This window comes from Camelus ferus, chromosome 2, assembly GCF_009834535.1.
Source record: "Camelus ferus isolate YT-003-E chromosome 2, BCGSAC_Cfer_1.0, whole genome shotgun sequence".
Taxonomy (NCBI): Eukaryota; Metazoa; Chordata; class Mammalia; order Artiodactyla; family Camelidae; genus Camelus; species Camelus ferus.
The window spans coordinates 51,063,770-51,090,928 of NC_045697.1; the positions used below are offsets into that span (position 1 = coordinate 51,063,770).

Here is a 27,159-nt window from a genome sequence, read left to right on the forward strand (position 1 = left end):
TTCTTGAGTGATCCTATAAAAACATAATGATTTTTCTCATCTCCAAGTTATCTGTTAGAATACTTAAGTGGTTATTTAATGAACAGTGTGCCCTAGCAGCACCAAACAGTGCTTAACTTGGGAACATTTTTTTAGTTCACCACATAATCTAGCCTTTGGTGTCATAAATCCATCCTTGAGTGGTCTTAACCTCCTACAGTAACCAATATTCAGTGCTTTTTAACTAGAATCTGCTGTGGACAATAGTCTACAACATAGTATAAAAACTATTTTAAAAAATTATCTAGAAGTTTTCATAAATAAGCAAGCAAGGAAAAAGGAAACATTTAGAGATACTTTATTTATATGATAGGAAAATCTCACACAAAGCCTTCATCATTTCTTTAATTCACAAAAAGCACAGATCAGTTAGAATTAAAAGGGAAAATTTCCACCAAACAATAAAGACTTATTGCCTTCTTCTCTTCAACCTGTAATATGAACAAAAATATAAATACTAATTAAATTAATATATGCATAAAGTAACTGGTTTTATTTTATATCAGATATATCAGTCAGATATAGATCAGATATACAGATAGGAAGGTCTTCTGATGGAATTCTCTGAAACCTTTGAATAACCTAAAAGAATTCTGAGTTAGTTTTAATCACTAATCTAACATTGCAGGCATAATTTTGTTCCAAGCTTTTAAAATAAACTTTTTTACTTAATTGCATTTAATTTTAAGAAAAATATTTAATGTTAGCTCTTAGGATGTATTTCACTATGGATCAACACTTGGAAAGAACCAACTTTATAGTTAGCATTGTCTGCATTTTTTGTTACCTGAAGTAATTCAAACTCCCAAAGCAGTACGAGTTTTTGAAATTAGTGCCGGACCCTTCAAATTAAAAATAAAGAAGAATCATCAACAAACTAATGAATATAAGAAAGAAGAAGCCGACTCACAGATATAGAGAACAAACTAGTGGTTACCAGTAGGGGGAAAGAAGAGGGGAGGCGCAATAAAGGGGTAGGGGGGTAAGAGGTACAAACTATTATGTATAAAATAAGCTACAAGGACATATTGTACAGCACAAGGAAAATGGTCAATATTTTATAATAGCTGTAAGTGGAGTACAACCTTTAAAAATTGTAAATCACGATATTGTACACCTGTAACTTACATAATACTTACATCAATTACACTTCAATAAAAAAAAATGGGGGAAAAAAGCCTCATCTCATCTCTCCTCTTTCTCTACAAATCAGTCATAGAAATTAAAAGATTTGCAGAGAAAACACTGCTGTGCTACTATTTGCTAATGTTCTCTACATGTAAATGAATGCCTTCTCAAAAACAGAGGACATTAATCTTTTTGTATCATATTCATCAGAAATGGTTTACATCAAATCTATTTTATCAGTTTTGTTTTATCTGATTTGGCTATCTATGCCCACTCCATCCTACCAAAAGCACAGACTCACACTGATAAGTATATACACTCAAACACACTTAACTATTATCTCTTGAAAAACTCAACATTTCTAAATATCATCTTTGGAGTCCACACAACAAAACATCTAAACTTCTACATTATGAGATAGCCAAATGAAATTGGAAAAAAGCCTGACTTATAGAATATCTTTTTAAAATATAGTGATGCTATATTTAGAAGTTGAAGGCTTACAAAATGTAGCCAATTTACAAATCCGGCTTAAATTGCTAAATAATTATACTAAGATAATTACCACTCTGTTAATATTCAAAAGCTTGATCTTAAATGAGTTCAGTATATTTTCTATAAATATTCTCCTAGTATCCTGTTTGCACAATTAATTTGCTATTAAATCCTTTTAATCCATTTAGCTGAATTGATCATTTTTAGCTTAGCAATTCTCTAAATTATCATCAGTTAATTATATATTCACTTTGCATTTTTCTCTACTATGAAATAAATCAAATTTACTAATTCTTCTAATATATTCTGAAATTACAGTTCTTCCTAATATTTAGTGACAAAGCCATGATTATTTTTTAAATATTGTAAAGTCCTTCAATCTATTTCTAAATTAAATATAAATATCTCTGGCATTATTTTAAAATCATAAGTTAGTGGGGTATTCTTCTGATTATTCATTATAGAAAATCTCATACTAAGTATTTTGAGAATTAAAAAGAGCTGCACATACCTCCTCCGCAAAGCAGGTTTCCTGCTCCTGGCCTTGGCAGCACTTTTCCAGTAGACCAGAGAAATCTGCAATGACTGCCTCGAGCTGCTCTTCTGTTATTTGTGGCTTTTGCTTCACCAGGTTAATGAGAAACCTATGAGTTAAAACAAAACAGTATACAAGGGAAGTCTGCTATGCAATGGTGTTTTTCTAAAGCCATGTGAGTAGAGAATTTTCAGAGCCCTAGCAACCCTCACCCTAAACCTTCATTCCATCAACCCATCACCAGACTTTTCACATATATCTTGCCTAATACTTTTATTAGAAAGACTGAAGCTAGAAACATGGCAAGTGTTCCACTGGTCTAGACTTGGACAGATTGTAGATGAAGCACTATTTCGTACTTGCACCATACTTATATGTAGTGAAATACAGTTTTTTCTTTGTCGAAAATATTCTTTCCAGTTCTCTCTTTTAAAATATGTTTTATCCATACACTAAGGCCCAGACTTCTAAACCCCTGCCATTCACAATTGTCACACCCTTACCCGAGCACGGGCCATCCTAATTGCCTGCACTACTCATTTAGTAACACATTCATGTTGGAATTAATGTTGACGGGGGAACAGTGAAGACTTGCCAGGGAAGGCAGCATTCTTACCGTACTTTGAAACATGCCTCAGACTGTGACACAGATAAGAGGGCAGAACAGGTTTTCCAAAATGAAGGAAGACCTTTTACAAAGCATGGCAGTATTAAAATGCATGGGAATTTGGAGAACATGAGTTCCACTGACTTGCATTACCATCATCATCACAGAGCGCCTCCCACAAGGACTGAAATGTGCATTCTATTTCATGACATCCAGACTTCATGGTTGAAGCAAATATTATGGTTATTCTCTTCAAAGAGTAAATAATGTAAAAATTTATATATTCAAAGGAGTTTTTTCGGTGTTTGGAAAGAAAGTACCCAAGACTTACTGCAAAGACATATCCTAATTGCCCAAAATAGATTGCCTCCTTTTCCTCAATCCCAAAATTCACCACAACAATAGCTCAAATGGAGACTATTTTAATGAACGGGAAATTGTCTGCCCCAGTGAATTTTTCCAGAGTAGAGGCTCTGAAGACACTGAGACAAGACCATCTTGAAAGTTACTTTAAGTGCTTTGGAGTCATAATGTTCCCCTGGTGAGCCCAGGAGTGTTGGGTGTGTAAAGTGGAAACCTCAACCACTCTTTAGGGTTGTCAGTCTTCTCCAGACAAGCAAGTAACAGCTTCTTACTGTTGCTTCATTGTTTGCAGGGCTACCCCCTGAGCTTGGCACAGATCCTTATGGAAGATGAACTTGTCATCAGAGAATGGCGGGGGGACATAGGTCTCGTCCATCACCAAGCTGCTGAAGCACGGCCTCCTGTTGGCATACGAAGAGGTGCAGCACTGGCCCACTCCAGGGTTTACGGGAGTCTCCTCATGCCTGATGCATAGCTGTCCGATGATAAGGTCAGCCTAGTTAGCAGAATGAGAGAGAAAACGAGGGCATGGAGCATTCGCCACAGGATTGACTCAGGATTCCAAACAATTGTTGCAATAGGGCTTAATGTCCAGTAACTTGTAATTAATATTACAGGAAAATTTGCTGTCTGTGTAGGATCGTGTGCTGCCATATTGTCAATTCTTATTTACCCATATGTTTCGGATAAACTTTAGCATTTAAGGACCAACGTTCCACAGGTGATGCTGAAGACAGTCCCTTCAGCTGTTTGTGTTAGTTATTTGAAATACATTTCCAGTTACATACATAATTTCCAAAGGGGAAAATTCTCTGCCCTGACCCAGGAAATCAATACAATGCTTACCTTTCCCATGTATGTCTAGTTGAGCTTCCTATTTTACTTTTGGGATTCAGAGAAGCACTCTCTGAAGGTAAGAATAGCACAAACCTAACCCTTTCACATACATACATACTTATGTACAGCTAACATATGGTCCTAATTTAAAAGAAATAAGGCCAGTGTGTGTGTATGTGTGTGTGTGTGTGCATGTATGTCCTCAGGCTTTCCTAATATAGAATCCTCCTACCTTCCACACTTCAAAGGTATTTCTTAAGAATATACATAGAATAGAATCACTATGCTGTACACCAGAAACTAACACAACATTGTAAGTCAAAAAATTTAAAAATAATAAAAGAGAAAACTAATATATATATATATATACACACACACAAATGAATCACTATGCTAACCAGAAACAAACACAATATTGTAAATTGACTATAATTCAATAAAAAAGAAATACCTAGCAAAAAAACATATTTCTTTAACACCCAGTAATAATTTGTAATAAGGACCAACATATTTTGTGGGCCTACTGTGTATCAGGCTAGTCCTAAGTGAGTTACACTGATTACCTCATTTAAGACAGCCAGCCTATGAGGGTGGCACAATTTTTATTCTCAAATGTCAGATGAAAAATCTCAGGCTTAGTGAGACAAGTGGCTTTCCCAGAGACAAGGCCAACAAGGGGCGATAGTAGGGCAGGAATGTAGGCAGGAGACCCCCAGAACCTACACTGCTGAGCCATTACCCTACCCTGTGTCCCTGCGTCCTCCCAAACCTGGAATCATACGTGTGGCACTAACGACAGTAAGAAGTAAAGGCAATTGGCACTACTAGCTGGAAAGTCATTTTAGTATTTAGAACACGGAACTTACCTTTACCCAATATCCTGTTAAAGATAATAAACTGTCCCTAATATAATCAGAAATTTAAACCACAAAAGACAAAACTATGGATATGGATAAAAATAAAATAGCTAATTTAAATCTGACAAAGTTGAAGCTTTTTCCTTTTTTAACATTAAAGTGGATATTTGGTGAAATCATGAATGGAGTGACATGTTGGTCTTGCTCATTGTTGAACAGACTCACTGCACTTCCACCAGCCATTCTGGAAGGTCAGGAAGGACAGGAAGCCTGCCTACAAGCCAACCATTCTGGGCTGAGTTCTTAACACTCCTCCAACTGTAACCAAACACACAAGTCCAGTAAAGCCATCTCCACATTGGTGTTTACCATCTGCCCTCAATGGGAATTATAAGGCTATTCCAAGTCAAACAGGGCAGACACAAGAAGGGACTAAACGGAACACTCACCGCTCCCTCACCGCAGGCCAGTTGTTTGTCCTCACTGAGATGACAACAGGTGGCCCCAGTGGCTGCCATTTTCCTGGTCAAGGCCATCAGCTCGGGTGGGGTCAGCTGAGGGGCTTTCTTTGTGTAAGCAACAAGAAACCTGAAAGAAGCAGATTGCCCCAAATCCTGCTGAGTCCCTCACGAGTTTCCTTCTGGACTCCTCACTTTTCAAGGACCCTCTCTTGGCATAAAAAGATGTGAAGTCAGCTCATTTGTTTCATCCACGTGGTATCTGGACCAACAGTTTGAGGTGCATTTACTCTAATAACCACTCCCTATACTCCTGTGGCACCAACATATCACAATGGGAAGATAAACTCCGGGCAGGAGGCTGACGCCTATTTCCAACTTGAGCAGTTGCATTGATATTAACTTTGATCTTTTGGGCTTTTAGCTATGATAGACTATGATAGAACGGATATCTTTACTGCAAAAGTCTGCATGGTTTAGCGACCCCAAAGCTAGTGTAAATCAGACTTCACAGGCCATCTGTTGCTCTTTGCGAGAGGGGGATGGGGATTCCTGCAGGGGAAACTGGGCCATCAATTACATTGACTTTGAATCTGACAAAGGGGCTGAAATCAGGGTGGCCATGGGCAATTAACTTAGATGTGTATTTCCCTCACCAGTTAATCATTTTAAATCATGAAAAATACTGTTTAAAAAAGCATACGCGTTTTGTAAGTAATATTCCCCTAATTTCTGGAAGAGGCCACAGCTTCGCTTTGCCAGCGCTTGGCTCTCCTGGATATATTTCTCCGATTCTTCTTCCTGAAAATACAAGCATTATTGCATACATTTTTTTTCTCTTTCTGGACACATAACCTTGTATGTAAAAATTGACCAAAAATATTTTATTCTATCATGATATCACTTTTAGAGGGTTTTTTTTTTTTTAACTCTTAAAGATGAATTGTGAGAATTAAAGCAAATGGACTTTGGGAAGATTAAGTTTAAAACTTTGTGAATCACCAAGTTATTCAATGGCAGAACTCAATCTTTGGGTGAGTAATTGAAATTCTTTCTACACAACATTCTTGCCTTTCTGGAGCTATTCAAAAATGAGTATTATTTTTATTCTGTGCATCCAAGAACTTTCGGTTAACATTTTTATTTCTAAAATAAGCCAACAGTTCTTGACTACTAGTTAATCACTACTTAATAGCTAGAATATCTAAAGAGAAATTATTAGCTATTAATAGACTAGCTAACTACTCATTAATAACTAGATGCTTTCAAACAAACAGCCCTTTTAATGCATGATATCAACCTAGTTTTTCAGATTCTCCCTAAAAAGCCAGAGCAATTTACCCCTTTATCCTGGCATTCAAGAGGATGTTCAGACTGAGAACACTTCTCCAATAACTCCTGGTATCCTTTGACAACTCTTAGAATTACTGGGACAGCAAGCTTAGTATGTCTTCTTGAATATTCATAAGTAAATCTGAAATATGTGTGAAAAATACCACGTTATTGGAATTAAGAGACAAATTATTCTTGTTATATGGCATGCAGAAGTTAAAATTCAAATAAGTTAACCTAGATATCAAATATGATTTGAACTTTGTGTATAGCAAGAATATTAGTAAAAATTATAACCCCCAAACTGTTCTAAATGGTATTTTGTTTTCTTTTGCACCCTTCTCTTTGGCTTTTCAATTATGGACTTTAAATTTATCCATCCAATGAATATCTTTACACTGCTTACTCTATGCAAGCATTTTCTTTAATCAATGAGGATTCAGTAATGTATAAGATAAAATGTCTGCCCTCTCAAAAGCATGCATTCTAGGGAGACAGAAGCAAACAAGAAATGGGTCATCTAATTTTAGGTAGTGATAAATCAATGAAGAGAAATAAGGAAGGCAGAAGAGAGGCAAGGGGGGGGTGACACAATTTAGAGTGTAGAGTCAAGAAAAGTCTCTTTGGGTGGCTCTTTTGGAAGGGAAACCTGAGTGAAGGAAGACACACAACTGTCTGGGGGAAAAATGTCACTCTCAGCTGAGAAAATTTCTACTGCCCAGAACATTTCTCATTGAAGAACTGCTTCTATTAAATAAACAATCCTTTTCGGATGTATACAAATGGGGAAATTTAAAGAGAATTCTTGAGTTTACTAATTGTATTTCCAAGTTGTAGAAATAGATCGTATTAGTTCTGCCACCAATAGTATTGTCAGTATGGGTTTCTTAAATCTGGACATTGTTCTTGTCTGCATAATTTGATTTAGCTGTGTGAACAATGTGTGCATGTCTAATTTTAATGCAACAAAGGAGTAATATCCTCAGGGAATATTAAAAAGGAAATTGTACCATTATTTTCATTACTACATTAAAAGCACACTCTTAAATATAGAAAGACCTTTGGAGATCATTAAGTATAATGTCCTAAGAGCTGCCCAAATCCCTCCTCTAATAGTGTCCATTGATACACACTGTACAATAAAAAAAAATGCATTAACTGCTTGCTCCCCTTAAAGGCAAACAGAATGAGAACAAGTCCCGTCAATTATAACAAACTACCATACTACAAATGTCTCTAAACATGTTTTGATTTCCTTACAGAAATAAAACATATATTACTGCTATTCAATAAATAGCAAACAAACTGTTTCAATGCAAGCCATTCTGTCTAGCATTATTTTACACTGCTTACTCTATGCAAGCATATATTTGGGAAGAGTTTTTAACACAAGCACAGTGAAAAAGCACATTTTTAATTATATGAGCCCTTCTTATTACAAAAATATCCGTATCCTATGTGGACGTCCAATGGTGGTCTTTATGCAAGTAATCCATGCGGGGATGACAACGCTTCTGATTCCAGAGAAACAGATACAGAACAAAATGCAACCTCATAAGCAAGCCAGTTAATAACAGCAGTGGTGGAAATCTCATCAGTGTAAGAGAGATCTCACTCCTTATTCCCTAGATATCTGTTTAAATATACTTTGGCTCAGAACATTCTAGCATTATTCTCACATACTGAATTCAGAAACCATTTCAACAACACAAAACTGTCAGTCACATAATAATCTTTACTTGTGTGAACATATATGTACAGAGTGTGTTACCTTGCCAGGGAGAAATCTTTTTCCCTCGAAGAAAGCTGGTTGAAATCTCTCTCTCCTAAAAGCCTATTTAGATTTGGAGATAAGCCTTCAGGTTTGTCATCATTCTCTGCATGAATTATGCAGTGGCCAAGTTCAAGTGTGGTGGGCAGTTTGCAGCATTCTGCTATTTTGCTTGACAGACTATCTTGTTGAGAACATATGTAGGACATAATTTTTTCCTATTACGGAAAAATAAAATGTAAGTTTTAAACATTTATTCTTTTATTCAGGACCTCAGAGCCAATCCTACAAAGGGAAGAAGGAAGGAAGAAGGAAGAGGACAGTTACCTTGTCTCCCGTTTTAGTGCTTTCTTCTGCTTTAACTTTCCTCACTCAAAGCCTCGTTTGTTCAATTCTTTTCATAGTTGTCAGCTAAAATCTAGTATTTTATTCTAACAGGAGGCTTTTAAAAACAAAAGACATATGTGCTCCTCAAACCAAATGGCAGGCACGTTAATGTATATCTTTCTATTAAAATTGAAATTTGCTATTGAACATTTCTTGTTGATGTTGTAACGTGGAGAGGAAACTTTGTTTCATCTTTAACAAAACAGTCTGCAGTAACCCATTATGACCTCCAGAGGGCAGTCTATAGATAATGAAATGGCAGGGCACTTAAGTGGCCTGAAAGAAGCAGAGCTTCCAATGTTCCTGTCATAGGACTGAAAATTCTGTGCATTCTCAGCAGGAACAATGAGAACCCGTTATTCAGCTGTTAAAAATCCAACATAGATACCATACTGAAATCATTTTTTCCACTTTAAAGGAAAAGAGTGGTTGTGAATTCCAAAAATTGAAAAAAACTACAGTTTAAAAAATGACAACACAAATTAGGAAAATTGTCAACTAAAACCAATACAACTGACCTCACAGAAGAAACAGAATTATTCTTATCGCCATCCTTAATATGAAGGTAAATGCTTCTCAAAGGAAAAATAAATGAAGTAGGAATCTGTCTCTGGGGCAGCGTCCTCAGTTCCCCTTCCCTAGCTCCTCACCCCAGGATTCTCTGCCTGTGCTCAAAGCCTGTCACCCTTAGGTCTCCCCTGCAGACGTGGCTTCTTGCTGACTTTCAAGTCTATCTTTGGGCTGAAATGAGCATTTTATCCTCACTTTCAACCTTCTGGAAACCATGTTCCAGCCCTGGATTCAAGCCATCTGAATACCTAGGAGCAATGATTTTAAGCCTCCTCATAGAAGAAGGTATATCACAGGGGACCAGAGAGGGAGTAATCTGGGGATAGACAGGCCTCTTGCACAATATCTAGCTAGGAAGCCTAGGGTTGGCTCAAAATAGACCTACACCACCCTGTTTAAATTGCAACTGACTATAGCACACTTGAGGAGTCTGTTGTTGGGGTTTTGGTTTTTGGTTTTTAAGTCTTTTAGAGCCTTTCAGTCACACCTTTCCACTTGAAGTCAGTATGTGTCTTCATAACAGGTGTCCCCCACAGTGGCTAGCACGTGGAAGGCATTCAACATGCATTCAATATATACTTGTCAAGTGAAAGAACAAGTGGATGGAAAACAAATATATTAAAAGTAAAGAGAGTCTGCTCCCAAGAGCCTGTGTGGAGACCACCTGAGAGGATATCATCTCCTTTAGAAGAATGAATGGGCACTGGTCTTGCAAGAGGAGAGCATCCCTTAAGTGAAAGGCAGATTCAACAAAAGATGGTTTCAGTTTTACTATCAAGCAGTCTGGACTTCAGTCAGTCAGCTAGTTACCATACCCTATGACTAACTCACGACAGACAGGCTTCTCCCATTGAGAATGAGAGCAAAGGAAAGAAAAGCGAGTGGAAATAGAGGAAGCAAGAAGGACTCTTACCCCATCCTGCAGACACTCCAGCACATTTCCTCTGCAACATTCCTCATGTGTATGGACCACATCCAGGGCCAGTTTCTGAATTTCAGTAAAATTCGCTTTGGGAAACTTTTGACTCAGTTTAGTAATGGTTCTAGAGGGGAAAAAAAATGAATTAGAAATTCATCTTGATCATCAATCAAAATTAAATAACATTTATAGAGTATTAGTATAGCAGTGGCTCCAAGGAGAAAGAATGGAAATGTTCTTGTTGTTTAAAAAGAAAAGGAAACGTGTTGTAAGTTTTGCCAATTCTAGCCCAGTCTTTCAAAGCAGTGGCTCTGTAAACTGTGACACAGCCCTACAAATGGTTTGGAACTGATTTATCTTTTTCAAAAACCTTCCCTGTGAATTGCAATGAAATCTATCTTTTTGCTATTCAACTCTGATGCTGGGTATTTGGGATCATTTTCTTGAGTGCGTGAAAAAAATTAAAAAGGGTAAGCAATTAAGAAATGGAAAATTCTATAAGAATGATACTCATTTTTCACTTGGGAGAAAAATAATACTTTTGAGAATACAGGGAGGGGTGCATATGTGCAAACTGATGGGACGAGAAAGTGGAGCAGACTAAACATGCAGATGTGTCATCATGCCAAGATGTGTAGTGTGACACAAAAAGGAAGTGAGAAATAAAACTTATTCCTTCTGTATATTTCATGTAAATTTTAAGAGAGATCTAGGTGAAATCACTACTCCCTAGAGCAACTGGTATTGTTGCTGTTACTGGTGAAGGCGGATTTTCTTTTTAAATAAATTAGAACATTTAACTTTAATCACTTATGAATAGCAAACGATAAATAATGTCATTACAGTAATAACTTATATCATATTACTGAGATAAATTTAAATAAAGCAGATCATGAATCGATCTTTAAGTTTCTAATAGAGTTGGAGGGTAAAGTATAATCTTCCAAGAAAAATCAGTCTTAGAACTAAATCCATGACTAAAAACCTTAATCTAGGTCTTCACTGTATACAGTATTTTTAAATGTGCCATTTAAGAAACAAACAAAAAAATAAACTTTGGATGCGTGTACTAAATACTCTTCAATGAGCAACTCAGATGTTTTTCTATACAAGAAATGTTTCATCATAAAAGTTGAAAAGTACTTTAAACCAGTTATGTAATTTAAAATTCTCTAATAATTAAAAAGTAAAAAGGAACAGGTTAAATTCAGTTTAATAGTATGTTTTTAACCCAATATATCAAAAATAATAGCATTTCAATATGAAATCAACATTAAAACCAATTAACTAGATACTGTACATTTTTTTTCATACTAGGTCTTTGAAATCTGATGCATATTTTACACTGAGAACACAGCTCCTCTTTCACATTAGCTACATTTAAATGTTCAGGAGCTGCGTGTGGCTGGTGGCTGTCATACTGGAGCTCTAAACCACTGGTGATTCTGATTCTTACCTTGACCTCAAAGTCCCAGTTGTCAGGATACAGGCAATTAAAGGTCACTGACATAGCAGAAAAGTAGATGTAATGGCAATAAATTATGACAAATATCTAGAAAAACTTGGTTCTTATGACCAGTGGCAATGTGGTCTTGGATAAATTGCTTTAATCCTTCTGGACCTTAGATTGCTCATATGTAAAAATGAAGCGGTTGAACTACATGATTGTATTGTTTGTTTTGTTTTGTTTTTTGTTTTGCTTTTAATATTCTTCTTCATCCTAACAAAAAAAGATAGATGAGGTAGAAGTATATTAGATAGATGATAGATAGGTAGATAGATAGATAGATAGATAGACAGATAGATAGATAGAATTAAGGAAAAAGGGAGAAGGCAAATATGCAAAGTGGAAGAGTTAATATGGTCAGTTGAAAAACTCCAAATTTGCCTCAACTTTTTAGCAGCTGGGACAAGAAGACAAACATCAGTGAGTTACACACTTTTGTCAGCTAGGAAAATACATGTAAGTTCTTCAAAGATGACAGTTTTGTGTTCTTCTGGACAGTAGATTCTAATATTATTGCCTCAGGTGAATATTTCCATAGGAAGTAACAATGGACATAATGGACTTACAGCAGATTAGGAAGCAGAATTAATATCAAGAATTTCTTGTTAAGACAAAAATTTTAAATGATGCATAGGGAAGGCTAATCTACTTTGTAGAGAATTTGGGGAAATGTGGTATAATTATGCAGTAAAAATTGATTTCAGGCCAGAACTTAAGAGTATGTACAAGAACAGGTGAATAGTATATAAATCTTCGACATCTTCTCTAAGTATTACCTCATCTAGATAGACTTTAGTGTTAAACAACAGATTGATTTGTTTCTCCCTATCCTAAGATTTCATAATTCTAATCACATCAGCTATAGTCAAAGGAAACTTCATTCTCTACAACAGTAATAATGAGAAAAATGAACTCAGACTGCAAAGTGGTAGTTTTGCCCATCTCACCTTCTTCCCTAGATAGAGTTTAAACTTACATGGCTTGGAGGGTTCGGGGTCCAAAATTTCTGGTTACTGCACAAGTATGTTGATTTAACAAGCTGCTTTCTCTTAACTCTTTGGTAATTGACGCTGCCTAGATAGAAAAAACAAGGCTTCAAAAAAAGATGTATTTTTCCTTATAGGCTCTAATAATTAGAAAACAGATACAGGTAAAACATGAAACCCTATAAAGAATTTTTTTACTAAAAATTATAAATGCAATACATTTTTGCAGAACTTTCTTCATTTTCTATTTCTTTTAGGTAGGTTTATATACATTTATGCCAGACAGATTTATTTTTTAAAAAAATACCTTAAAACAAAAACATTGTAATTTTTATACTTGGGATAATGAATAAACTGCCATTCTGAACAAACTGAAGCCTGACCATTTCTTAAATGTCTGCTCAGTCACAAAAAATAAGATTGCATCACAGCCTGACGTTCTGGGACCAGTCACAATTCTTAGGAAATTTTTGTTGCAGGACTTTAGGCAGCAGGTCATTAATTGTGGATATTACTTGAGCTCTCTGAACCTAAGAAAATGACTCACTTCTCTAAATCTAAGTTTCTTTGCTTGTTAAATGACAATTATACTTATACCTCAAATTGTTCTAAGGTTTAAAAGAAATAGTGAGTCTAAAGCATTTATCATTCTTCTCCTCCACTTTTTTCTCCCTCCTTTGGCTCTTCCTTTTTTCCTCCTAATCTTCTGCCCTGTCTTCTTTCTCTTCCTTCCTTCCTTCACCTCTTACACCTCTCTCTTTCATTTATGTTATCACCTCTACCTCTGTCTTTCTCTACCCCAACAAACTCACTTCCCTAATAATAAAATAATTGTGGGCTGAATGAATAGATAAAATAATGAATAAAAAACCAGAAAACCCACCTTTTTTAGCCCAAAGAATAGCAGGCTGCTAAAATATGCTCTATTCTGAAAATGAGTCTGCACACAAAGCATATTTTCATTTTTAACTCTGTTTGGTTTTAATAAGTCATAGCCAGCTTGAAATATTGGGTCAGATACCCACACAAATGTAATACCTTTGTTTGGAAGCATTCAACTGCATTTTCAGCTTTGCAACAAGGTGGAATTACTTTGTCATATTGAGCAGCCAAGGAAAGCAGTGTCGGTGCATACAAAAAGGGGTGCCTTCTCGCTATCTCATAGATGTATCTGTGAAATGAAAGGGAGTGGTAAGATTTACAAACACATAAAAATAGGGCTGTTCTTTTGACTGGACTCTGGAATTGGTTAAAGTTTCAGAAAAGAGTCCTATTTTTCCCACTTGCTGTCAAATTTTTCCTCACTAAAGATCCCCCAAGAAAAAGAAAACTCTGACAGCCAATACAACACTCTATAATGAGAACAAACCAGGCAGAAATACGGACTATGATTCTTATTAAACTATCCTTGTCAACATGCCTACTCAGACGTGTTTCAAAGGCCAGCAAGGCCAGACCTCCACTAAGTGAAACAGAAAGGTGGGGTCTGTTTTCTTCATCCATGCAGAACTGGATTATCCACGTGGGCATTCTCCACAGCAGAGATGTTCTAAGGGCAGGTGCTATAGTTCGCTGGATGAGGCAGCAACATGGACAAGAGACATGATGAAGAGTTAGGCACAGGCTTGCCCAACTGGGAAGCTGGGTTAAAATCCCAGCTTGGAAGTGTACTAGCAGTGTTGCCCTCATCCAGTTGTCTTATCCTTCTAAGCTTCAATTTCCTCATCCGCAAACTAGGAAGAAGAAAAAGAATGAAGAGGAAGAGGACAAGGAGACTGGAGAGGCTGTTTCTGAGCATTAATCTGATCATGTGCGCCAAACACACAGGTTCCTACACGTCCTAAGAAGAACTCAATAAATGCTAGGCATGTTTGTGTATCTTAAACATTCCTGGATCTCTAACATTTTATTTCCAGGCAATCTGGTGAACACAAAACACCAAATATCTGGCTCCAGAAGGAGTCATTTTGTGTCATACTAACATATTCTTGGGCAAACTAAAATGAAGAGATCACAATGGCAAAAACAATGTGTATAGCAAGAGACTAAAGGAACAACTGGGGGGTCTGGGGTGTAGTCTATACCACATCCATCTACATGCTGTGGAGACCAACTTACACCTGGTGCTGCTCACCTAATTTCGTAGGATAGGACTTCAGCAGATGCAACACCAAACACTATTTCTACTTCCCCATGTTTTAAAGTACATCTGAAAATTTCAGACTTTCTAGATTCTGCTCAGTCCTGCTCGCTTTCTGGGGTCTTAATCTATCATTAAACCAGATTCTTACTGGTTCATAAACCACTCCCTGTTTTCTTCATAGGCTTTACAACTGGTGACAGGTTCTGGAACTTGAAAGGGTGGGATGGATGCTGAAGTGGCCTTTTTGTGTGCGAGGAAACAGTTATGTCTCTCCTCTCCACTTTGATTACAGCAGCCTGAAAGCCCATACTTTTCAGGAATTTCTCTTTCATGGCAAATTTCTTCCAGAAAGGCAGACACCTATAAGAAAAAGTTATTTGTATTGAAAGACAACTAAATTTACCTTAAAATGTTGTAAAACACATGAAAAAATTTCTAATATCCAGAATCAGAACTATAGATTAGAAAAATAATTCCCCTATATATTCTGATATATTGAGCTTCAGCCTGATGAGATATCTTTCTCTGATGTGTTTGGGAAATGAAATTTAGTTTCCAACTTTGAGTAATACATGTGGCTATTAAACAAAATTATTTTCTTTCAAAAGGAAAAAGGCCATGCAATAGTTTGTTCCTCCTAAATAGTTTGAAATATTTTATTTTTCCCTTTATGGTATCAACAGTTTGGTTCTATGATCTATAAGCTTTCCTGTTTTATACAAATCACTTTTCAAACATAGATACTCCATGTAGAATTCTTATGATAAGACACCGATCTAAAATTGAATATTATTTTCAGATAAAAATCAAAAGGATTTGAAACGAAATAAAAATAGCATCAAATATTTTCCATGGGTCATAATAATAGACTTAGCTAAAATGTACATTGCGAATGTTTAAAATCCTTCTTTGTTGACTTAATTTTACTAAAATCCGGTGATGAACACCACTAGTCTGACGAATGCCTTTGAGGAATGTGCTGTTTCATTCATCTCAGGAAACTTTTTATTTAGCTTTTATAACTGTTAATGTTGACAGAATCCTAGAAATCTTAACTAAGACTTCCAATTCACAATCCACATAAAAATCATGCCTTTAAGTTTATGATGATAAACCATTAATCTGTAACACCACCTTGGACCTTTCTTTTGGATGTAAAGTTGCAATACAGAATGCATTTTGTTTATTTTATGTATGTTGTTAGATTATCAGGACAAGCTAAAAATAGGGAAGCAGGAATTCCTATCAGGAAATAGGGATTTTTAGTAAATCATCAATTTCAAAAGAGCATCTCTTTTACAATATTCCCGATACACTGTCTCTGGCCGCTTTGTTAACCCCATCATGACAGGGCGCTCTCTGGGTACTTTGTTCCCATAACTGGGCAGCTCTAACAATGATAAAGTTCTTAATTCTTTTCTATGTTGAGATAAACAATAATAAATACGATTTATTGATCTATACTAGGATATCCTATACTTTAAAAAGTACTCATCTGAAATTCAAATTTAAGTGGGCTTCATATTTTGCTATTGTTGTTAGTTTGCTAAATCTGACAACCATCATCTGTGCTCTGCACCTCAGGTGCACTGGTGTAGAGTACAGTGTAACAAAGCTACAAAGGGTGTTAGTTCTGCAGCCAGATGTCCTCATTTAAATCGTGGTCTGGGCTCCCTTGAGAAAAGCTACTTAACCTCTCTGCGCCTCAACTTCCCCAACTGGAAGGTTAGTATTTATCTCCTAGGATTATCGTAAAAGTTGAATAAATTAAAATTTGCAAGCAAAGCTGATATTCTGCCAATAAGCCCCAGCCAGGGTCTCCTGGTTCACTGCACATTCATTCTGATTCATCAGTGCTATGCTCCATTTCATAAAGTACCTTGGTTATCAATGGGTACGTAACACTCCTTAGAATAATGCCTGTCACATTGTGTGCTTAACAAAAATTAACTCTTATTACTGTATTATATCAATCTCCATGACAACCGGAAATGGAAGCTATTATTATCCCTTATTTTATAGACTAGGAAACCAAAGCTCAAAGAAGTTAAGTTACCTGCCTAGTCTTATTTCAGAGCCTTAGCACTTTGTCACCACGCAGATATTGCCTCTTCACAATGGACACCCATTTTTTCTCTTCTGCCCTCTCCAGCAACTCAGAATTAACCTAAGCCTTCTTTCCTTCAACAAGTCTTCAAATATTTAAATGTATTTATTTCTCCTGCCATCTCTGCATCTTCTCTTCTGCATGCTGAATTTTGGTCAAATCTCATAGTGCTTTTTTGTCTATTATTCACTCACCTGGTTTTCTAAACACCCTGTAGGCTTCTCACTGCCTGTGGATTTCTCAATTACAGTCAGTACGTCTCTCACCATTTTGCTTACTTCCTTGTATGTGGCTTCTTGAACAAACTGGGCAAAAAATATGGTGGCTCTGAAACAAAAATACATTAAAATGCTTAAGGAGCAGACATATCAAGCTTCTTTTTCTCAAGGTTAGTTTTTGTTTTTTGTTTTCTGTTACGTTGTGACCAATTTAGGGGATGATTTTGCTAAAAATTAATGTGAAATTCTAGCCATCCAGGGAGAAATGTCTGTCTTCTTCTTGTCTTCTAACCTCATAAATATGCATATATCTATTAAAAATGAAAATAAGTGGATTTCCCATAAGAGTGGTTCCTCTTTTTGTGGTCATCCACTAACTGCAGTATGCCTGTAATTAAGGGTATCTATATTCCTCATAGTTTTTTTTTTTAATTTAAACAAAGAATTGATCATCGATTCTCTACCTGTGTCTGCTCCCAGCATGATCAAAGTCTGATCATGGATTGACCCAAAACATTGTTTTAGCAGATTTCTGTTTGCAAGCAGTATCAGTAACACACTGCTTTAAATTCCTTATCAGAAACTTTAGAAGTGTGGAGCAGCAAGGTAGCATTCAAGAGAACAACATATCCCCTACAAATAACCAAAAATAGAACATCTTACCTCTTATTGCTCGCTACTATGATGATATAGTATTCAGAATAAAGAATATTACAATGTTGTCCTATTGGTATTGATGAGAAAAATTCCTGAACTCATATGTAGTTGCCATCAATCAGACATTATTCTTCAATTTTTAAAATCTGATTTTGTTTGTCCCACAGAATTTCAAGGAATCTAGAGGTTGAGGTTAGCATCTAAAGCATGGGCTGACAGTTCAACCTCTTCAATATCAATTTGATATTCAATATAAATAATTTTCTTGACATCGTCTAACTTGCTTTTGTACTTTTAAAAACTCATAGGGCTATCTGATTTTATTTAATTACGTAACTAAAATTTTCATTGGTTTGCATATTTAAAGTGCATTTATACAACAAAACTTACAGGCCAACTAAATTCATCTCTGCAGAGCATTGGGAAGAATCCAGTATGGATGCTGGAAAGCAAGATAAACCTCATGAGAAATGGTGTTTTCAACTAGTCAGGAAAGTAAGTAATCATTGTTATACATAAATGTTTGTATCTAAGTTAAAACTACACAATTTTAAAACTGAGAAGACATTAGGAATCACCTATTCAATTTTGTACTTGAGAAAACTAGAAACCTAAGGAATAAAGTTAACAAGAACAATTTATAGTAGACTTAACACTAAAATCCAGATTTTTTTAATCTTCTAGTTGTTTGGTTTTCCTCTGGACTGTGATGTTCTAAATTATGTACCAAAAATTAATTCAATGTGGAGCATATGAACCACTCATAGATAATGTTAAGCACTGCCATGATTTTGTAAAACTCTTATACTCTTGTAAAGATGCAAGTTTATCATTCATTTAAAGATACTCACCAATTAAAATTTTTCCTCTGTGTGGAACAGTAAGTATGATCAATAAATCAAGGCAAATAAATAAATGCAAACTTAAGAACTATGATATAGAAAAAAAGAGAAAAAAGGAAAATACAAAATATCTTACCTATTTCATATGCATTTTTATGCATTGTTCTGGATTCAGTAAAATTTAGTAGGAAAATAAAAAAAATTGATACTATCCACTTCATGGTTGCTTGTTATTTCGTTGTGATTGTGGTGATGAGGGAAGAATATTGAAAATCATGCTGAAATTCTTTTATACTCTTCTCTAGCAATGCCTGTTAACTAGTAATCTTTTGTTGGTATAGCGGTTACTTTATTTCCTTATGTTGCAAATGTACAACTTGCTTAATAATTAACAACATAGGGATTGTTTGTGTTTTATGTTCAAGGACAAGACCTCTTTGGGGTCGAAAGGGTGGGGGAGGACTTGCAAATTCATTCCATTTTGCAAATATAACAAATATTCTTCTCAAAACTATGGAGTGTTCAAAGGGGTGACTTTTCCCTACATTGTATAGTAGAAGTTAATAAGGCCATAAACAAAAGACATCAGACTTTGTATGAAATTCAACTAAATATACTAATTTGTTTAAAAAATAGTAACTGAATGTCTATTCTATGCCAGGAACTGGGCACATGGTTTGACCAACTCAGACTCTTCATTGCAGGGGATTATTGCTTGATTAGTGTGTCCTTTAGCTTAAAAATCCTTTTCACCTGATCTGTATGTCAATAAGGTCAATTTTTTTAAGAATTTAGTATACCATGTACAGCTGAACAGAAAATTTAGAACACAAACTCTGACGAGCCAAGTTCTATAATAAGTTCATTTGCTGCAAAGTAATTCTGCATGTATGTCAAACTGTGATGTGGGTGAGCTGCACTGTTCATTTAGCAACTCAAGATGATTATGTTAATACTAAATAAATACTTACGAACACCACCTGATTCTAGGAGAGGTTCACCTTGTAACCTCCCTGTCTAGGAGGGTTCTCAGTCTTGGCTGCACATTAAAGTCACTAGAGTAATTGTTAAAATTCTCAGTGTCTTGGCTGCACCCAAGACCAATGAAATCAGAATCTTTGGCATCAGTATTTTCTAAAGCTTCACAAGTGATTCATTATTCTAAAGTTAAGATTATGAAACCAAATCAGCTACAATAGAAAATAAATAAATATGATGCATTTATAAAATGGAGTAATATGTAGTTATCAAAATAATTTTGTGGAAGAATAGTTAATGATACAGAAAAATGTTTGTAATGTATCACTAAGTGGAAAATAGAAAAAATAGAGAGAGAATAATTCCACCCCCCTCAAAAAAAAAAGTGTGGAATAAAAGACATGTCTTTTCACATAAACTTCCAGCCTTTCTAGGAGATAAAAAGAATTATTATGACATGAACAAGTTCTTCATTGCTGGCCAAGTAAAATTCCCATTCATTTGGTTCTTGTTCTTTTTCCGCTACGTGTGGCCACTCTAGGTCTCACCTCCTAAGGAACAGGAACAGGCCTTGCTCCTTACTCCCTCAGCAAGAGGCATCGTTCACTTCGTCTATCCACTGGGATATTCATGGGACACCACTCTCCTTCTATCCCTAGAGAGGGCTCTTTACTCAAATATATTAGCATAAGAAAGCAAAGGCATTGGTTGTGAAGAACTGAACCATTTTATGGAGCAAACTTATACAGTTTGTCTAGGCATGAAGCAAATATCCCCAAGCTTTCTACACTGCCTGGTCCATTATCTGCACTCGGTAACACTTGCTGAATAAAGGATGAATGTATTTGTCCAAAAACAGGGATTTAAGGTAGAGGAAGAGGTTACACTATAGAATCTCATATTTTACACACTCTGAGATCTTTGTAACTTTAAAAACCATATTTCAAATGTCATACACACACACACATACACACAATCTGCAAAACTGAGCAATACAATCCCATCATTTCATCAAAAGATTAGAGGAGACTGTGCAAAATGCCTTACAAATTGTAGGAACTTACTGAAGTGTGCTTATTTCGATATTATAAATACAGAAATACATACATGTATACACACACATATACACATAACAACAAACAGTATGTGCACATTAAGCTGATATGTGTTGTGTCAGCTACCAGTTCGTTAGGATGCCAATAACACTAAACCAGAAGCACCAGGCTACTGTCAGTCCAGGGCCCAGTTGAATCTTCTATCACATATTGGCCTTGTTTGTGTCATCCTTTAATCTCCTTCCATACTCTCCGTTTCTGAGCAGATCTCTGCTATTCCCTGCTGTGTAATCAGAAGGGCAGTACAGTGTCATGGTTAAACCTAAGGGCTTGGGGACCAGGTTTGAATTTTTTCCCTACCACTTATTAGCTACATAACTTTGGGTGAGTTATTTAATTTCTCTCAGCTTTACTTTTATCATCTATAAAATAAGGATAGCGATAGAATTCTTTCCTGAAATAGATTAATGAGTGTAAATGGCTCAGAATCGGGCCTTGCGCAGAGTAGCATTTAATAGATGAGAGTTTTATTTATTCATTCAATAAAAAGATAAAGTCTATATTTCAGTCCCTTTTCTTTGATAGAAATAATCAGCAACAAGAAATAGGTACCACCCCTGGTCTCACTGAGTTCACCATCTAACAGGAGAAACAGACACTGATTACCAGCAATCACAGCATGGTGTGATGGATGCAGTGATAAATGAAGTGAGAAGAGGAACACCTGACATCTTTGGAGGGAGTCAGGGAAGGCTTCCTGGAGGAAGTAACCTATTAATGGGGACAAGTAGAAAAACTGGAGGTGGACCAAACAAAGAGGGAAGGAAGAGTGTCCCAGGCAAAAGTAGAAAGCAGTGGAAAGGCCCACTAGTAAGGGTGAACATAGCATATTTAAGGAACCAGGAGAAATGCAATTTCAATAAAATACAAAGTTTAAAGATGAGAAGATTTACTCTATAAAGGGAATTTCTGGCAAAGTGGGCAGGGCCACATCTCAAAGGCCTTTTTTAAATAACTTTTTTAATTGAAGTATAGTCAATTTACAATGTGTTAATTTCTGGTGTACAGCATAATATTTCAGTTATACACACACACACACACACACACACACACATATATATATACACATTCCTTTTCCTATTCTTTTCCATTATAGGTTATTACAAGGTATTGAATGTAGTTCCCTGTGCTGTACAGTAGAACCTTGTTGTTTATCTGTTTTATATATAGTAGTTAGTATCTGCTAATCCCTAACTCCCAATTTATCCCTTCCCACCCTCTTCCCCCCCCGGTAATCGCAAGTTTGTTTTCTATGTCAAACACCTTTTAAATCAAGTTTACATTTCATCCTAAGGTAATAGACTCCAAAGGGGAGCTAATAAAAATCGCATTTGTGTTTTGAAACCATCTCTTTGTTACGAAAGGAGCCAAGATTGTGATAAGGAGACCAGTTAGGAAGTTTTACAATAATATGGTCCAATTAGTGGCCTGTATGAGAGTGGTGAATTCTCATGGGGAATCAAAGTTGTGGATGAAGGTAAGTGACATGAGTGACATAAAATCAAAAGAACTTATTGAGTGTGTGTTCAGTTTTGCATGTATCGAAGTTTAAGAGAGTGACCAGTTTACTCTGGTTTCTGTTAACTTAGTGTAATTATTAAGCAAAACATACCGGCCTGCGAGTTGGAATACCTTTAAGACCTCTACTAGGGAAGCTGATGGGGCAAGATCTAGGCTGGAGACGGGGATTCAGGGAGTCATCAGCGTACAGACGGTTATCACAGCCCTTTGATGGGATAATAAAGAGAGACTGTGGTGAGAAGAGGTACCTTGAGACACCAAATTTTAAGTGACAAAAGAGGAGCTGTGAACCAGAGTCTGTCTACCAACTGCAAACAACCCTTGATGTGTACGTGTCATTGAGCAAAGTATTGTCCGAAGTACACAGTTCACATCAAATGTGTTTCCATTGCTCTAATTCTGATTCTGCTCACCTTTCCACAAATCTATGAAGCTCAAAAATAACAGTATGGTAAACTGGACTTTTGTATCAGACAGATGCTAATCTCGACTGTGCAGTTATTAGCCATGTGACCTTGAGCAAGTAACTTAATCTCTCTGACTCTTAATTTTCTCACATGTATCATGAAAATGATAATATTTCCCCCGAAGTCTTTTATGTAAAGAGGAAATAATGTATTTAAAGTATCTGATACCTAACAGACAATTAAAAAGATAAGAATTATTATTATCATAATTAGCATCGCTGTTAGCGTTAAATATTAGAGGTGCTCTTCTTCACAGCAACTAAGCTATACATGCAGTTGCTAGAAGAAGTCTTCTTTTCAGACAATCCTGACTACTTATTCTTTCTGGGATCTATTTTCTTTGTTGGTTTTGAGTGGTTGGTTGTTTGAAAGTTTAGGATTTTAAAATCTCTCTTCCCCTTCCTCACTGATGCTTGTAAGAACTTTATCCATCCTTTAAGGACTACATGAAATAATTCCCCATGAATGTATCTGCGATTACCCTCTAGCAGTAAATGAAAGAGAAGAACACTCTAATTTTTGTCAACTCGTAACACCTTTCAGAACGTTTTCTCATGACAGTTGTCATTTGATCTTACATTCACAGTCATTTGCAAGCTTATGCAATTCTTCCTCACACAGATAGTTGATTTCTTGGATTCAAGGACTCATATTTATGACTCCTGCAGTGCTTAGCACAAAGTCTGACACAAAAGCAGAGCCCTTGTAAGTGGACATTATGTGGCACTGAATTGGATTGTTGTAGTCAGGATTTATGCACTAACTGTCCTCACTCGTTCATCTGACATAAATGAATGACACATCACTCATACCTTTCTCACCAGAAAGTATTACTGAAATGTTTACATTTATATTTGTGCTGATATTCAGGGTCTAGGGGCCCTGGACAGACATGAGAAGGGGACAGTACTTAGGGTCTTGATTAGGAAGCTGATGACTCTGGTTGCAAGTCGTAGAGCTTAAAACAGACTCCATAGGCAGATATAAGCCAAATTCCAGCAGGATGAATGTTTCCAAAGTCCTCCAGCTCAATAGGGTCTTCTTGTCCCTTGAGGTCTGATTACATTTGGCCCAATGCTGATCCCACCTACAGAGAGCAAACAGAATTATCACCACCCTCCCCAGATTTCTAAGAATCCAGGAGTAGGGGACGACTGATCTCACTTACACTTGTCATGTCTAGCTCTTCTTTCCTTGTGCTGCTAGATTCTCCTTACCTGCGCTTTGTCTTCTCTACTATCCATGCTACCCCTTCCCTATCCCAAACCTTATGTTGGACATGCCTCAACCACTTTCTATAGAACCCTCAATGCAAGTTTGCATCAAGATATTTAAAAGCAGTACAGGAACCATACAATAATAAAGGTGTCTAAAAAAAGATATGTGAAATCAATATTTGAAACAGCTTTTTCAGGTTCTGTCCTTACCACCTGGCTCCTCATGTGAAGCTCTCCTTTCTTGGTTTCTCCTCCCTCCTCCTTCTCATCTTTCTCATCTAACCCCAGCTCCTACACTCCTCTTCCTATTACTGTTTTCAGGCAGAGCAAACCGTCTCTCCCTTTGTTTACTTGGAGCCTATCTGAATCATGCTCTGGTTGCAGGGAAGCTATTTTTCACATTTGCTTGCTTCCAAAAGCTCTTTTGGAAAGAGAAGGGGGTGGGGGAGGGCAGGAGGGAGAAGAGAGAGAGAAAGAAGGAAGGAAGGAGGGAAGGAAGGAAGGAAGCAAGAAAGAAGAAGAAAAAGAAAGAGAAAAGGAGAAAGAAAACTGTTTTCCATAAACAAAGGGATTTCGCCTCTCTTTTTTGGTGGGGGCTGGGGGAAGGGGATGTTGTGTTTTTCCTCTCTTCCACAGGGGGACAAAATGAGAGGGATCAGAGTCAGAGAAGGCAACCAATCTGCCTGCCAAACTTGAAAGGACAGAAGTGCCTCGAGGTTACCAGGGTGAAGTAAAACATCAATGTGGGCCAAGCAGAGATACAGCAAAGTAAGTCAAGGGCCAATCGGAAACAAATTCCACAAAAATCTATGTCCTGTTAACAGCATTTGTCCTTAAATGAGTTGGCTTCTCCTGCTGGGTTAGGCATGGGTCCTTAAAACAGCAGAACTGGCATACCAAGTTAGATTATAAACTATTTGAGGAAAACAACCAACCTTTGGAGAGCATCTCCCAAAAGTCCTAGGGGGAAAAAACTTGCATAGAAAAACAAGTACTTTCTAAATGCTTCTTCGTAATGACATATACTTTCTCTGACGAGGAACTACTTATGACCCCTCTCTTCCCAGCTGCTGTCGCCACAGCAGGGTATGAGAGATCACGAAGGGGTTCTCTGGCCTTGTGCCATCAGCAGCATAATTGCTGGATACTTCCTTCCTTCAGCAAGGTTGAGAGATGGCTCATTGTCACAGGAGACTCAGAAAAGCCCCCTGCGTGGACCAGAGGTCTCATACACTGCTGTGGGCTAAATGTTTGTGCCCCCCCCAAAATTCATACGTTGAAGCCCTAACCCACCACGTAATGGTACTTGGAGAAGGAGCCTTCGGCAGCTTTAGACGAGGTCATGAGCAGAGGACCCTGTGATGGGGTTAATGTCTTTATAAGAAGAGACAGCAGAGAGCACTCTTGCATTTGCATTCTCCGTCTTTCTCTCCCTCCCCCTCCCCCTCTCTCTGTCCGCCTTTCTCTCTCTCTCTCCCCCTCTGTTAAAGTATAGTATGAAGGTGGCCATCTGCAAGCCAGCTACTGAGCACTTGCCTGAAACTGAACCCTACCAGAAACTTGATCTTGGACTTTCCAGACTCCAGAACCATGAGAAAATAAATTTCTGCTGCTTAAGCCACCTAGTCTATGGTATGTTGTTATGGGAGCCCAAGTTGACTCACACACGCACACACACCTGTAAATATACATTCTTCCCATGAGCAATATATGAAATTAAAAAAAAGTAGAATTATTATCTATTGTTCTTAAGCCAATCACAATGCCTCCCAGAACATAGACTACCTCTTTCTTAACAAGTCCTCTTTATTTGGAGAAATGTGGCTTGCTTTTGATGGTCCTAATAAAGAATAAGGACATATGTGCTCTCCAGGATTCTGTGGGGGGTAAGGAATTTGTGAGTGGACTGCCCTGTGGCCTCACAACTTCTGTCGTGAGAAAGGTAATGAAATGGTTTAGAGCGCATGTCCATTCCCATCCTCAGTACCTCACGGTCGTTCTTGCACTGAATCAGTTTTATGTCAGGAAATGCATCTGCTGTCCACCCCAATACAAAGTTAGGGAGGCCTGCTCTCTCATCCAACACAGCTCTGAGTGTAGAAGAGCCAGTCCCTCAGCCCTGGGAAGAAGCCATGGAGTGAGTATCTGTGTATTGCCTGTGGTGCTCCACATTTTCCTCCTTGTTGCAATTTAAAAAACCTCAAGGGATCCTCTTTCCCGTAGTGAAGAAGCATTCTTTGTGTTGACACGTATTCTTTGTACCAGCCTCTGGAGCTAACCCTGCCCTCTGACCCCTGACAGACTACTCTAGTGCTCTAGAGCCCAGCCCAGTGACATGGCTAACCTTACCTGACATGTTAGGGTGTTCATCGCCTTGCTGATGCCCCCTTCCATCAATGGAAGATGTGTGTGGCTTCTGATGCCTCCTGGTACTCAGCCGTGCGGCTTCGCAAATCACCAACCAAATTACTCCATCTGAGGTGGGTGAGGGCCAGGATGGGCTTCTTCTCTCTGTCACTCTCAGCACCTAGTTGTCCTACTCCTTATTCTCCAGTGATCCTGCTCCTTAATTCAGTTCTTCTCTGAAATTCTTAAGTCTAGCGTTTTTAAGGAACCAGTTCCTAGGGTCCAGATATCAACTGATTAAGTGAATGAAAGAAGAAATTTGCAACAAACAGAACTAAGATCTGAGTGGAGATAAAGAGTAAATATTTAAAAATGTGATCTGTTCATTTGATGCAGCATTTCTCAGAAACTGTGCAAGTAACTGCTTATAGTCTAGTACTGAAGTAATTATACAAGGTCCACCTGAATTAAATACAATGAAAAAATGGTTATTAATCTACATATATATCAATCATCATATGTAACATTTTTTGAACATAAAATTTTTAATTAGTCAGAGAAAGAGCTTACTCTTCCCAAAAGATAAATCTCAAAGTGCTAGAGCACTTTCTTTGGTGCCAGGCAAGTATTCGTGTATTTATTCATCAGTCACTCACACAAGAGAGATAACAGGGATAATTTTAGATCGGTTGGACTGATGCAAAAGTGACACCATCATAGGGAAAGTTACTAGGTCTATCAGTTTTGAATATGCAGT

At 37.1% G+C, this 27,159-nt stretch overlaps 1 protein-coding gene across 1 annotated transcript; it reads right to left on the reverse strand.

Annotated features, from left to right (window-relative positions):
- Positions 1-320: 320 nt before the first annotated feature.
- On the reverse strand, positions 321-26,412 carry AFP (alpha fetoprotein). Its single transcript, XM_032466385.1, has 16 exons — positions 26,406-26,412; positions 23,750-23,797; positions 18,307-18,358; positions 17,236-17,368; positions 15,083-15,294; positions 13,830-13,962; positions 12,782-12,879; positions 10,293-10,422; positions 8,423-8,640; positions 6,661-6,793; positions 6,023-6,120; positions 5,311-5,449; positions 3,440-3,663; positions 2,174-2,306; positions 827-881; positions 321-470 (listed from the first exon to the last, which is right to left on the reverse strand). The coding sequence occupies exons 1-15, from the start codon at positions 26,410-26,412 to the stop codon at positions 837-839; spliced, it is 1,803 nt and encodes a 600-aa protein (XP_032322276.1). The 3' UTR covers positions 321-470; positions 827-836.
- Positions 26,413-27,159: the final 747 nt, after the last annotated feature.